The sequence below is a fragment of the Rhinoderma darwinii genome, chromosome 2 (genome assembly GCF_050947455.1).
Source record: "Rhinoderma darwinii isolate aRhiDar2 chromosome 2, aRhiDar2.hap1, whole genome shotgun sequence".
NCBI lineage: Eukaryota > Metazoa > Chordata > Amphibia > Anura > Rhinodermatidae > Rhinoderma > Rhinoderma darwinii.
In genome coordinates, this window is record NC_134688.1 from 74321389 (window position 1) to 74336255 (window position 14867).

Sequence of the window (14867 nt, forward strand, 5' to 3'; positions counted from 1 at the left end):
ATTGCGTTTTTTTTGGTCAACTGGCCTCCCCAAAAAAATAGGATAGAAAGTGACAAAAAGTCGCATGTACCCAAAAATGGTACCGATAACTACAGCTCGGCCTGCAACAAAACAGCCCTCATACCACTACGTCTATGAAAAAATTTAATTAGTTAAGGCTCCAATAAGTCAGGAAATAAAAAAATATGCAGTTGTGCAGCCCGAGGGGAACATTTCTTCTGTTTCAAGAGGAGATTTATCAAGGCCCTAAAACTAGCGCCCAAACATATCTGCCGGACGCGAGGGTCGCCCGTATTATACCAGGACAACACTTTCCCAGCAAAATCCCCCAAACTGCAAAAGGTGCGGAGTGCGGACCAAAAGGGAGATAAGAAAGGACGCCATATATCAGTGCGACACCGGCCTGTGCCGAAAGGATTGTTTCACAGCGGAACACACATCTATGGGTCATTTTATTGTTTTTTTTACCCCATTATTATACCACCTGACTATGTCCCTGATGTACTCTGCCCAGCTCAAATGTAACCCCACATTATAAACGGAAACACCAGCAATACTCAAACAAAACTACTACCAAGCAAAATCCGCCCTCCAAAAGCCAAATGGCGCTCCCTCCCCTCTGAACCCTACAGCGTGCCAAAACAGCAGTTTACTTCCACATATATGGCATCGCCAGACCCGGGAGAACCCTTTTAACAATTTTTGGGGTGTGTGTCTCCAGTGGCACAAGCTGGGTACGACATATTTGCCACTGAAATGGCATATCTAGGGAAAAATAATTAATTTTTAATTTGCACCACCCGCAGCGCATTCATTTATGGAAAAGACCTGTGTGGTGAAAATGCTCACTACACCCCTTAATAAATGCCTTGAGGGGTGTAGTTTCCAAAATGGGGTCACTTGTCAGGGGTTTCTTTTTATTATTTCACATCTGAGCCCTGCAATTGTGAACCAATACTTTGTAAATCGCCAAATTAGGCCTCAATTTTACATGTTACGCTTTCACTCCTGAGCCCTGTCAAATGTCCAGGCAAAAGATTAGGGTCACATGTAGGGTCTTTCTAAAACTGGGAAACACCGCATAATAATTAGAGAGCTGTCTTGTTATGGTGGCACAAGCTGGGCACCACATATTGGCATATCTATGGAAAAAAAACAAAACCATTTTCACTCTGCAACATAGAATGCACACTAATTTCTACAAAACACCTGCAGGGTTAACATGCTCACTACACCCCTAGGTGAATACCTTGAGGGGTGTAGTTTCCAAAATGTGGTCACTTCTGGGGAATTTCCACCGTTTTGGTCCCAAAGGGGTTTTGCAAATGCGACATCTGTACTCCAAAAGCCAAATGGTGCTCCTTCACTTCTGAGCTCTGCCGTGTGCCCAAACAGCAGTTTATGACCACATATGGGGTATTGCCGTACTCCAGAGAAATTGCTTTACAAATGTTGGGGTTCTTTTTGTCCTTTATTTGTTGAGAAAATAAATTTTGCGCTAAAGCTACGTCTTATTGAAGAAAAAGGATTGTTTTTATTTTCACTGCCCAATTCTAATAAAATTTATGAAACATTTGTGGGGTCAAAATGCTCACTACACCCCTAGATGAATTCCTCAAGGGGTGTAGTTTCCTAAATGGAGTTACTTTTTGGGTGTTTTCATTGTTTTGTCCCCTCAGGTGATTTGCAAATGTGACATGGCCTACACAAACCATGCCTGCTATATGTGATCTCCAAAAGCCAAATGGCGCGCTTTCCCTTCTAGCCCTGCCGTGTGTCCAAACAGCTGTTTATTACCACATGTGGGGGATTATTTTACTCGGGAGAAATAGCTTTTTCTCCTTTAGTCCTTGTTGAAATTAGAAAAAATTAGCTAAACCTACATTTTCTTTGGAAAAAAAACCTAGATTTTAATTTTCACGGCCTACTTCCAATAATTTCTGTAAAAAACCTGTGTGGTCAAAATGCTCACTATACCCCTAGATAATTTTCTTTAGGTGTGTAGATTCCCAAATGTGGTCACATTTTGGGGATTTCCACTGTTTTGTCACCGCAAGAGCCCTTCGAACCGGACATGGTGCCTAAAATATATTCTAATAAAAAGGAGGCCCAAAATCCTCTAAGTGCTCCTTTGCTTCTGAGGCCTGTGCGTCAGTCTATAAGCATGCTAGGGCCACATGTGGGATATTTCCTAAAACTGCAGAGCCTGGGCAATAAATATGGAGTTGCATTTCTCTGGTAAAACTTTGTGTTAAAAAAAAAAAAAAAAAAAAATTGATTAATTATTTATAATTTGTAAATTTCACCTCTACTTTGTTTAATTCCTGTGAAACGTCTAAAGGGTTAGGAAACTTTCTAAATGCTGCTTTTAATACTTTGAGGGGTGAAGTTTTTAAAATGGGGGTTTCTAATATATAAGGCCCTAAAAGCCGCTTCACAACTGAACTGGCCCCTGTAAAAATAGCCTTTTGAAATTTTCTTGAAAATGTGAGAAATTGCTGCTAAAGTTCAAAGCCTTGTAACCTCCTAGAAAAATAAAAGGATGTTCAAAAAACGATACCAATCCAAAGTAGACATATGGGGGATATTAATTAGCAACAATTTTGTGTGGTATAACTACTGTCCGTCTTACAAGCAAATCCATTTAAATTTAGAAAAATGCTAATTTTTGCAATTTTTTGGTGTTTTTCCACAATACTGAACGTATCAAGCAAATTTTGCCAGTAACATAAAGTTCAATGTGTCACGAGAAAACAATCTCAGAATCGCTTGGATAGGTAAAAGCATTCCGAAGTTATTACCACATAAAGAGAAACATGTCAGATTTGAAAAATGAGGCTCTGTCAGGAAGGTCAAAAGTGGCTAAAGAGAGAAGGGGTTAAGGGGAAAATGTCTGGCCAACCACAGCAATATCAACTGTTTTGTGGCAGGTCTATAAATAGAGACTGGACTGTCCTGATGGGATAACCCCCTTAAAACCAGCAAGTACTAAACAATGGTAAAATTATGGGACTTACGTGATTTTTCTGGTCTCTCCAAATAAGTCTGTGAGTTGTCAGGAGAAGCGTGCCAGTTTCAAATTTGCTCTAGTGGAAAGCAAAACAAAAAAAATAAAAAATAATCTCAATCAACACAAAAGCAAAAAATACATTAGTATAGTTGTAAAAACTTCATATCAAATAGAAATATGCTCCACAATAGAATACAAATACTGCCACCAACAACAGATTATCTTCCCACACAGTATGTCCAGGTCTGTGGAACTACAAGCCCCAGCACTACACACCCAGTATCCTGGGCTAGCACAGAGTGGGGAGCAACCAGGGATCACTGCCTCTACTGCCTGGTGGTGTCCACAAATCATATATAGCATTGTTAAAGGGATATTAGTTTCAGCACAAAAAAAAACAAAAAACTATTCAGCGTATAATGAAAAAGTTATGTACTTCTATAATACCCTTTGTGAATTTATTCACCACAATTTCAAGATCTCTGCTTGCTGTATGTCAATGGTAATGTTCATTGTTTTATTTCTGTCCTAGTCATGTGATGATCACACAGGTGCACGGCTCGTTACAGGTACAGTAGTTACTGCACAACCTCCTAACTAGACCATAAGTGGCTATTCATGAAACTACATACAAACCAAATGAAAAAAAGGATAGCGCGCCCAACAGATATATAAATGAGATCTTTATTACAATAAATCAAAATAACAGTAGTATCAAAAAACACAGGGTAACGAAGTGTTCAACAAACTTCTGACACGTCATAGTCAGATGTTTTGATTGGTGGGGGTCCGAGCACTGAGCCGCTTAATTTCTTTTCGGCTTTTTCCGTAAATTGATGCAGCGGTGCACGGAGCAAATAGAAAGTCTATGGGCCCGTACACCGCCACATCGGCTTTCCGGAAAATGCCGAACAGAAACGAAGCAGCTCTGTGTTCACACGGGCGCTTCTGCAGCTTCGTTTTAGAGATTGGTGAGGGTCTTAGTGCTCAGACCCCAACCGATCAAAACTTCTGACATGTCAGAAGTTTGTGCAATTTTTAGTGACCCTTTAAAAAGATGAGAGCAAAAAGGGAGATGGAAAAATTATCCAAAGACACAAAAACAGTACACCTCCATGTCCAGACTACAACCTAATCTCATACATTTTATAATATATACATATAAATAAAACAATTTTATTTATTATATATCAGATAATACCAGTTATAAACATATCTGGACAAAAGAAATATGGCAACGAAATCTGCATATGCCTCAGATAACAGTCACACCCATGACCAGGAATACCAAACTGAGTGTATATAGTATTATATAATATAAATGCAGGGCCGGCCTTAGGATCGATGGCGCCCCGTGCAAAACTATCTTTCGTCACCCTACCCCATCATAAAAAAAATGGCCCATAGAAAAATGATAATGCCCCCCACAGTATAATGCCATATATAGTGCCCCCCCCCCACAGTATAATGTTCTATATAAGGCCCCCATACAGTATAATAATATTTAACAATATAATATATTATAAACCCTTCAGTGACAGTATTTTGTGCTCCAATTGTGCCTGTATTATGCCCACTAAGTGCCACACACAGTATGTTGCCCCCTGTAGTACCCCTACACAGTATAATGACCGCTTAGTGGCCCCCACACAGTATGATACCCCCCCCCCCTCCCCTGGCTGCCACACACAGGTCCCGCTTATAGATAGTGCCTCCCTGTAGATTGCGCCATACAGCCTCCCTGTAGATGGTGCCATAATCCCCCACCTCCTCCTTGTAGATCATGCCATACAGCCCTCACCTCCCCCTTGTAGACAGTGCCCCCAAACAAAAGAAGTTGTACTCACCTAGGCCCCGTTCCCACAACGAACTGAGCTGCTCCACGGCGTGATCCTGTAGCCTAGTACACAGTTTCCCAGCCTTCTGGGACTTGAGGCAGCACTGGAAAAATAAAAAGTTTCCTCAGGGCACCCCTACCAAAAATTGTTTCGAGAAAGACCGAAAACAAGCACTACACTCGTAGGGTATGTTCACACAGCGTTTTTTTGTAAGGCAAAAAAAATAAAAAATCTGACTCAAAATTCCTTCAGGAATTTTGAAGCAGACTTTGAATTGACAGCGTTGTTTGACCTTTTTTTTTTTTTGGTGTTTTTTTTTAAGCCGTTGAAGTTAATGCAAATGGCGCAGGGGGGGGGGGGGGAACAAACGGGCGCCGCAGGTATTATCTGCCTCCTATTAATTTCAATTGGAGCTCAGAGGTGGAGACCACTTGAAGACTATCAGCCCCCCACACAGTAAAATGACCATCAGCCCGCCACTCACAGATGCCCCCTGTGGGTAGTGCCACACAGCCCCCTTGTAGTGAGCAGCCCCCCCTTCCTGTAGATAGCGCCACTGTAGTTCCCTGAAGAAGCGGAATCCCCCTGTGGCCGGGGATTCCGCTTCTGGTGCGCTCTGCTTGAGGTTTCTGTTCATATATGGACAGTGAGATCAGGGGGAACTCCTGAAGCAGAAACCCCATCCCCAGCGTTGCCGACCCTGTGACCGGGGATTCCACTCCAGGAAAAGCCCCTGTCGTCTTTGTCCATTTATCGTTTTGGCAACTCTGTGGACGGGGATTCCGCTTCAGGAGTTGCCCCTGATGTCATGGTCCATATATTGACAGACATTAAGCACTCCGTCCTTGAGCGGAATCCCCGGCCACACGGGGATTCCGCTCCTTCAGGGAGCTACAGTGGCGCTAGTAGATAGTAGCGTTGTTACCGCTGTAGCAGCCGCAGCGGCTGCTAGCGGCGCCGCCGGCCATGGTTGGCGTCCCGAAGGACAGCACGGACGTCCTCTTGCCCGGTGTCGCCTCTAGCAGCGGTAGTGGCGCCACTGAGTGAAGAAGCACCCTGGCGGAAAGGCGGCTGCTGAGTTGCCAGGCACGGGCGCACCTGAAACAAGCAGGGGAAGGGAGCCAGTGCAGCGCTCCCTTCCACCTGCTGGAGCGATGCGCCTTGTGCAATGGCACAGGTCGCACACCCTTAAGGCCGGCCCTGTATAAATGTATAAGTGAAATACACCAGAAGTACAAGGTGCTGAGGGATGTACATCGTCATCCATCCATCCATCAACAAACATGTGCAGAAATAGAAGAACAACAATAAATAGTGACCTCGGTACATTATCTGGAATCTGTAAAGGTGTGCACCCAGTTTGTGATGCAGAGTCAGGGGTGAGCTGAGTAAATACAGAAAGCCCAGAATACACTGTGTTCCAAATTATTATGCAAATGTTATTTTTCGCTGATTTTCCTAAATAGTCGATGCAAATGACAGTCAGTATAATCTTCAAGCCATCAACCGTTGGAGTATAATGCAAATTTTATTGAACAAATCTCCTAATAACAGATTTTTTTTTTAGAAGTAAAAAAACTCAAAATGCACTGTTTCACATTATTATGCACAACAGAGATCAAAGCATTTTAAAGGTTGTAAAGAGAACTAAAATGGTAATTTGTTGAATTTGCAGCATCAGGAGGTCATATTTACAGAAATCAAAAGCTCTTTCAAATAAAAAAAAACTTAACAGGCCAAGTTATATGTTAACATAGGACCCCTTCGTTGAGATCACCTTCACAATTCTTGCATCCATTGAATTTGTGAGTATTTGGACAGTTTCTGCTCGAATATCTTTGCAGGATGTCAGAATAGCCTCCCAGAGCTTCTGTTTTGATGTGAACTGCCTCCCACCCTCATAGATATTTTGCTTGAGGATGCTCCAAAGGTTCTCAATAGGGTTGAGGTCAGGGGAACATGGGGGCTACACCATGAGTTTCTCTGCTTTTATGCCCATAGCAGCCAATGACACAGAGGTATTCTTTGCAGCATGAGATGGTGCATTGTCATGCATGAAGATAATATTGCTACAGGAGGCACGGTTCTTCTTTTTGTACCATGGAAGAAAGTGGTCAGTCAAACTCTACGTACTTTGCAGAGATCATTTTCACACCGTCAGGGACCCTAAAGGGGCCTACCATCTCTCTCTTCATGATTCCAGCCAAAAATATGACTCCGCCACCTCCTTGCTGACGTCGCAGCCTTGTTGGGACATGATGGCCATTCATCAACCTTCCACTACTCCATCCATCTGGACCATCCAGGGTTGCACAGCACTCATCAGTAAACAACACGGTTTGAAAATTAGTTCATGTATTTCTGAGCCCACTGCAACCGTTTCTGCTTGTGAGCATTGTTTAGGGGTGGCCGAATAATAGCTTTATGCACACTTGCAAACCTCTGGAGGATCCTACTCCTTGAGGTTCGCGGGACTCCAGAGGCACCAGCGGCTTCAAATACCTGTTTGTAATGGCATTTTAGCAGCTGCTCTCCTAATCCTATTAATTTGTCTGGCAGAAACCTTCCTCATTATGCCTTTATCTGAACGAACCAGTCTGTGCTCTGAATCAGCCACAAATCTTTTCACAGTACAATGATCACGCTTAAGTTTTCTTGAAATATTTTACGCTTTTCGGCAGCAGAGATCCTTTTTCTTTGCCATATTGCTTGAAACCTGTGGCCTGCTTAATAATGTGGAACGTCCTTCTTAAGTAGTTTTCCTTTGATTGGGCACACCTGGAAAACTAATTATCACAGGTGTCTGAGATTGATTACAATGATCCAAAGAGCCCTAAGGGTATGTTCTCACGATGAGAGGCATTTACGTGTGAAAAGACAGACTGTTAACAGCTGCCTCGTTTCACACGTAATTGCTCCTCCTCGCATTTTGCGAGCCGTCTGAGACGCTCGTAAATCTTGAGCTGTGCTTCATTGAGTTCAATGAAGAACAGCTCAAATTACGTGGCAAAGAAGTGCCCTGCACTTCTTTGCCGAGGCAGTCCATTTACGCGTCGTCGTTTGACAGCTGTCAAACGACGACGCGTAAATTACAGGTCGTCGGCACAGTACGTCTGCAAACCCGTTCAAATGAATGGGCAGATGTTTGCCGACGTATTGGAGCCCTATTTTCAGACGTAAAACGAGGCATAATACGCCTCTTTTACGTCTGAAAATAGGTCGTGTGAACCCAGCCTAAGACACAATACCATCCATGAGTTTAATTAAAAAACTAATAATTAAATGTTTATGACACTTAAATCCAATGTGCATAATAATTTGCAACACGGTGTAATCCCTGAGCACGGCATGCAGATGTAGCTGGGGTCATGCAATAGATAGAAAAATACACAACAGAATCACATGACTGTACTAGAAAGCTGAATGCATACCGTTATCCATGGTGGAGAGGTGCAAGAAGGGAAAATGGAGGGGGTAAAGCGCGCCTCAGTTACTGCTCTGTCCTGGTCATGTGATGATCACAGAGGTGCATGGCTCATTACAGGTACAGTACAGTTACATAGTTAGTACGGTTGAAAAAAAAAAAAGACAAGTCCAACCAAGGGAAGGGAAAATTTCTACACATAGGAGCTGATATTTTTTCATTCTAGGAAATTATCTAACCCTTTTTTAAGCCATCTACTGTCCCTGCTGTGACCAGCTCCTGCTGTAGGCTATTCCATAGAGTCACAGTTCTCACAGTAAAGAAGGCTTGTCGCCTCTGCAGATTGAACCTTTTTTTTCTCCAGACGGAGGGAGTGCCCCCTTGTTTTTTGAGGGGGTTTTACATGGAACAGGAGTACATATTTTTTGTATGTGCCATTCATATATTTATAGAAATTAATCATGTCCCCCCTTAGTTGTCTTTTTTCAAGGCTAAATAGGTTTAGTTCTTTTAATCTTTCCTCATAACTTAGATTCTCCATGCCCCTGATTAGCTTCGTTGCTCTTCTTTGTATTTTTTCCAACTCCAGGGCATCCTTTCTATGAACTGGAGCCCAGAACTGGACTGCATATTCTAGATGAGGCCTCACTAATGCTTTGTAAAGTGGCAATATTACATCCCTGTCCCGTGAGTCCATGCCTCTTTTAATACACGACAATATCCTGCTGGCCTTTGAAGCAGCTGATTGACATTGCATGCTGTTATTTATTTTATTATCTACAAGTACACCCAGATCCTTCTCAACAAGTGACTCCCCCAGTGTAGCTCCCCTTAGGACATATGATGCTCGCAGGTTGTTGGTACCAAGATGCATAACTTTACATTTATCTACATTAAACTTCATTTGCAAAGTGGACGCCCAAACACTTAAAGAGGCTCTGTCACCAGATTTTGCAACCCCTATCTGCTATTGCAGCAGATCGGCGCTGCAATGTAGATTACAGTAACGTTTTTATTTTTTAAAAACGAGCATTTTTGGCCAAGTTATGACCATTTTTGTATTTATGCAAATGAGGCTTGCAAAAGTCCAAGTGGGTGTGTTTAAAGTAAAAGTCCAAGTGGGCGTGTATTATGTGCGTACATCGGGGCGTTTTTACTACTTTTACTAGCTGGGCGTTCTGATGAGAAGTATCATCCACTTCTCTTCAGAACGCCCAGCTTCTGGCAGTGCAGATCTGTGACGTCACTCACAGGTCCTGCATCGTGTCAGACGAGCGAGGACACATCGGCACCAGAGGCTTCAGTTGATTCTGCAGCAGCATCGCCGTTAGCAGGTAAGTCGATGTAGCTACTTACCTGAAAACGCTGATGCTGCTGCAGAATCATCTGTAGCCTCTGGTGCCGATGTGTCCCCGCTCGTCTGACACGATGCAGGACCTGTGAGTGACGTCACAGATCTGCACTGCCAGAAGCTGGGCGTTCTGAAGAGAAGTGGATGATACTTCTCATCAGAACGCCCAGCTAGTAAAAGTAGTAAACACGCCCCGATGTACGCACATAATACACGCCCACTTGGACTTTTGCAAGCCTCATTTGCATAAATAAAAAAATGGTCATAACTTGGCCAAAAATGCTCGTTTTTTTAAAATAAAAACGTTACTGTAATATACATTGCAGCGCCGATCTGCTGCAATAGTAGATAGGGGCTGCAAAATCTGGTGACAGAGCCTCTTTAAGTGTCTAAATCCGCTTGTAATTCACAAACATCTTCCATAGTCTGAACTATATTACATAGCTTGGTGTCATCTGCAAAAATAGAAATAGTGCTATTAATCCCATCCTCTATATCATTAATAAATAAGTTGAATAATAGTGGTCCCAGCACTGAAACCTGGGGTACACCACTTATACCAGGGGACCATTCAGAGTAAGAATCTTTAGGAGTTAATACTCTGTCCTGGTCATGTGATGATCATAGAGGTGCACGGCTCGTTACAGGTACAGTACAGTTTTTAGAGTTCTGTAACGAGCCATGCTCCTGTGCGTCCCACCACATGAACAGGATACATTTGAATTTTCTGGAAGTAAACAATAAAGGTTCCTATTCATTGAATACAAGCAGAGATATTGAAAACGGTGAAGAATTAATACACAAAGTATATTAGATAATTGTAGAACTTTTAGCTGGAGAGTCACAGGTTGCAGAGCATGGTGTACAAGGTGTAGCTGCGTTACTCCTGCAGCAGGGTGACACCTCCCCACCTTGTCTTCCCCGTCTGACAGGCGCACTCCACGCTGCGGGATCACCAGGGTCTCATCTATCTCCAGCAGTCCCGAGCACCAGGAGAAGCGATCCATGTCCACAGCACACAAGTGACGGCGCTGAATCCAGGGACAAGCACAAGCCAGATCCTAGTGAGCTAGAAGACCTTAGATGATGACGTCAGGATCATGTGATCGGTCACATGTGTGGGAGGAGCCAAGCTCTCAGCTGTGCTGTTGTAGTAGCTGCTTGTTTGCTGGTGTGATGTGCATGTAGCAGAGCTGTGTGTGTAACGTGCGTGCAGCAGAGCTGTGTGTGTAACGTGCGTGCAGCAGAGCTGTGTGTGTAACATGCATGCAGCAGAGCTGTATGTGTGCAACATTTTCAGAGCTAAGTGTATAGTTACATGTGTCAATTTGTTCCAGAAACTGTTCCATACATCTGAATGGGGTTATTTCTGCTGCATGTCCATAAAATTTCTGCAGCAAATCTGCCACCGTGTGTAACTACATCATTAGGCTACATGCGCGTTACGAAATTTGATGCAGAAAATTTGTATCAAAACCATAAATAAACGCAGGTAATTCCGTACTTAATATTGCCGTTTTTATGCATTTTTAGGTTTTGGTGCGTTTTTTTTTTATAAACTTGACAATTCTGAGATGGAAACGCAAGATAAATTTACATGCTGCAGATTTTAAAATTCTCACAATTAATAAGTAAATTACCACTTTTCCTGTATGGGTTTGCATGCATTTCGAGCGGTCAATCACTCTGTGTGGGCGGAGGAAGCAGGACTCAATCTTTATATAAGGGGTAGTTCACACTGCGTTTTTTGGCAGATCAGCGCCAAGAAACGCCCCAAATAGCCCCCCACCCTATTGATTTCAATGGGAGGCATATGCTTTTTTTTTTCCTAAGCAGCATTTGGCCACTCGTGGTAAAAAAAAGTGCCATGCTCTTGACAATCTGCCTCAAAATTCATGAAGGTTTTTTCTGCCTGCTAAAAAACGTTATGTGAACGCCCCCTAAGGCCAAATGCACACGATGCGTATTACGTGCGGAGTTGCAGCGCATATTTTCCTGCGTCAAATCCGCAGCATAATACAGTACCAGCAAAGTAAATGAGATCACAAGTAATCTTATCTACACGTTGCTGAATTTTTCCGCATTTAATTGTCCTGTGATGGGTATTTTAAAATCTGCAGCATGTCAATTTATCTTGTGTTTCCCCCGCCAATTGTATCTGACAAGTTTATTAAAAGAAATGGACTACAATCCGCACCATAAGGGTATGTTGACACGGCTTATTTTCGTAAACGGCCGAAAAACGACTGAAAAATTGTAAGAACGCCTCCAAACATCTGCCCATTGATTTCAATGGGAAAAACTGCATTCTGTTCCAACGGGGCGTTTTTTCATGCTGCCGTTTTGAAAAACTCCCGCGAAAAAGAAGTGCATGTCACTTCTTGAGCCATTTTTGGAGCCGTTTTTCATAGACTCTATAGAAAAACAGCTAAAAAAACTGCCGTAAACAACGCCACGAAAAACGAGAGTTGCTTAAAAAACAACTGAAAATCAGGAGCAGTTTTCCCTTGAAAACAGCTCCGTATTTTCAGACGTTTTTTGCTAAGCGTGTGAACTTACCTTAATAATAGCAGTTTCTTCCACCTAAAAATGTAAAAAACGCACCGAAAAACGCAGTTAGGTGCGGATTTTACCTGTGGAATTACCTGCGGTTTTGATGTCGATTTTCAGCACCAAATTACGCAAAGTGTGTATGTAGCCTAGGGCCATGTTCACACGTAGAGTAAACGCTGCAGATTTTTCGCATCGAATTTAATTGCGCAAAATCCGCAGCACATTACAGTAGCAGCAGAGTGGATGAGATTTGAACAAACGCTGCATAAAAAAATCAGCTGAAAAGACGTTTGTATATTGACCTGCGGTGTGGTTTTTTAATCCGCAGCATTTCAATTTATGCTTCAGAATCACTGGCTCTCTGTACCGGGTTTTCCCCCATTGAATTCAATGGAAAGGTAAAACCCGCAACAAATAGAAGATTTTGCGATTTTTGCGGCGGAAAAGCTGCGATTCCGCTACAAAAATCACGACTCAGAAAAAAAAATTATTCTTACCCAGATCTCTCTGCTTTTGCATCCAGCCCGGCCTCCAAGGATGACGTTTCATCCCATGTGACTGCTGCAGCCAATCACAGACTGCAGCAGTCACATGGGATGAAACATCATCCCAGGAGGCCGGCTGCAGGACGTCAGAGGGACGTGTCGCCATGACTACAAGTAAGTATAGGCTTTTTTGCGTGCTGCCATGAGTAGCAACAATTTGGTACAGTTTTTCATCCGTAATTCTCAGCGGGGACCAGGGCGCATGCGCTGTGTACTTTTACGTAGCTTATCCGCCCTGTGAGAAACATAGCCTATAACTTCTGGTAACATTTGGGCAGCTTTTTTCCATGAAAATACTGAATTAAATCATAGAAAACTATATACCCCCCAGCCCAGCACTTGAAATACTTCACATTTTATCCCAACATGTAGTACAAATTCATGAACAAGTATACTTACACATTCTGAATAGAAAGTCTGTTATTGTATAAAGCATCCTATTTTGCTTTCAGATAGGGGAGCATAGGAAAACTGTCAGATCTATCTGTCACCATATTAACCTGCCCAGTTGCCGAACTTCTGCTATAGCAGCTGCTACGGGGCCCGCAGCATCCGGGGCCGAGGGCGACTGCCACATTCACTTGTATCTGCGTCTTTAGAATGTAGATACAATTGAATACTATGGTGGAGCAAGGAGCTAGCGCCCTGCTCTGCCATTCACTAGACTACAGGCCACGTTAGGACTGCAGCATATAAGGCGCTGGGACAGAATCCCTGCGCAGCCTGCTGCGATGACGTCACCACATCATGCTGGCCTATGCAAGTGTCCCGTCTTGGCGTTTCATAGGCTGCTGAAGAGGCTGTGGAGCAGCTCCATTCGACGCGGGAACGGGGCTAAGTGAGTACTATTTTATTTTTATTTGTTTGGGCGGCACTATCTACAAGGAGGGGCTAAGGGATATGTGTGCCACAATCTACAAGGAGGGCTGTGTGGCACGATCTACAAGGGGGGCTGTGTGGCACTATCTACAAGGGAGGGCTGTGTGGCACTATATAAAGGGGGCTGTGTGATCATTATTAATGGGATCTCATAAAATAGGGGAGGGGGAGATGATCTACAAATTGGCGGCCTAGCTGTATTTTTACATTGCAAACAGAACTGATAAATGTTCATTGTCGGGAGGGTGTTAGCATACCTCCCCAACCGTCCCGAATTCAGAGGAACAGTCACGCATTTGGGGCAGTGTCCCGGGCGGCCGGTGGTATGTCCCGGATTCCCAGTGTCAACTGTATCTGCGTCCTCAGGACACAGATACAGTTGAACCCAATGCTGAAGCAGTAAACAGTCAGCTCCCTGCTTCAGCATTACTACAGAGGACTCTCCGGGCACAGCGCTTCTTTAAGTGCCGAGCCCGGGGAAGCCCTTGAGGTCACTGTCCATATATGGACAGTGACGTTAGTGTCTCCTTCTGTAGCGGAATCCTCGGCCAAAGCTTTGCCGACGCTATGGCTAGGGATTCCGCTCCTAGAGGGAATCCCTGACGTCACTGTCCATATATGGAAAGTGACGTTAGTGGTTCCTCCTGTAGTGGAACCCCCGGGGATTTTGCGCCTAGAAGGAGTCCCAATTAATATAGGGGGGGTATCGCTATCTACAGGGGGGTGGCACTATCTTTAAGGGAGGTGTGGCACTATCTACGTGGAAACTGTGGCGCTATCTACAAGGGACACTGTGGTGCTATCTACATGGGCACTGGCACTTTATATGTGGGCACTGGCACTAGAGGCAGCTAAGGCGACATTATACTGTAAAGGGGCTGTTACATCCACGGCCGCGGATCGTCGAGATTACTCACCCCTCGGCGGCCGCAGCCAAGCACTTGTGAGCGCTGGTCCCCATCTCCTCTCCAGGAGCCGCCAGCGCTCACTACCGCTCCGCTATGATGTGTCCCGTAGGGTGCGCATGCACGCTCGCGCCCGGCCTTAAATGGCCAGTGTGCGCACATGTAAATCATCAGTAATTAGCATGGGATCACGCAGGACTATATGAGGGGCTCTGCCCTTTTACTCCTTGCCTGAGTGTTGTTAGTATTCCTCTGTTAGTCTTGAAAACGGTCCTGTAGTTGTATCCTGTTCCCTGTGTTCCTGTGCCCTACTACACGTATCCTGTATCTTGTGTTGTATTTGTTCCTATGCCATCTCTAGT

The 14867-nt window shown here is 43.9% G+C and overlaps 1 protein-coding gene across 1 annotated transcript in view; it reads right to left on the reverse strand.

Annotated features, from left to right (window-relative positions):
- VPS36 (vacuolar protein sorting 36 homolog) overlaps window positions 1-10720 on the reverse strand; it is a 49772-nt gene extending 39052 nt beyond the window's left edge. The window contains exons 1-2 of the mRNA XM_075851757.1: window positions 10535-10720; window positions 3018-3086 (exon numbers count right to left, since the gene is read on the reverse strand). Of these exons, the coding sequence (XP_075707872.1) occupies window positions 3018-3086; window positions 10535-10630 (165 nt within the window). The 5' untranslated portion in view covers window positions 10631-10720. The remainder of the gene's footprint in view (window positions 1-3017; window positions 3087-10534) is intronic.
- Between the last annotated feature and the right edge of the window lie 4147 nt (window positions 10721-14867).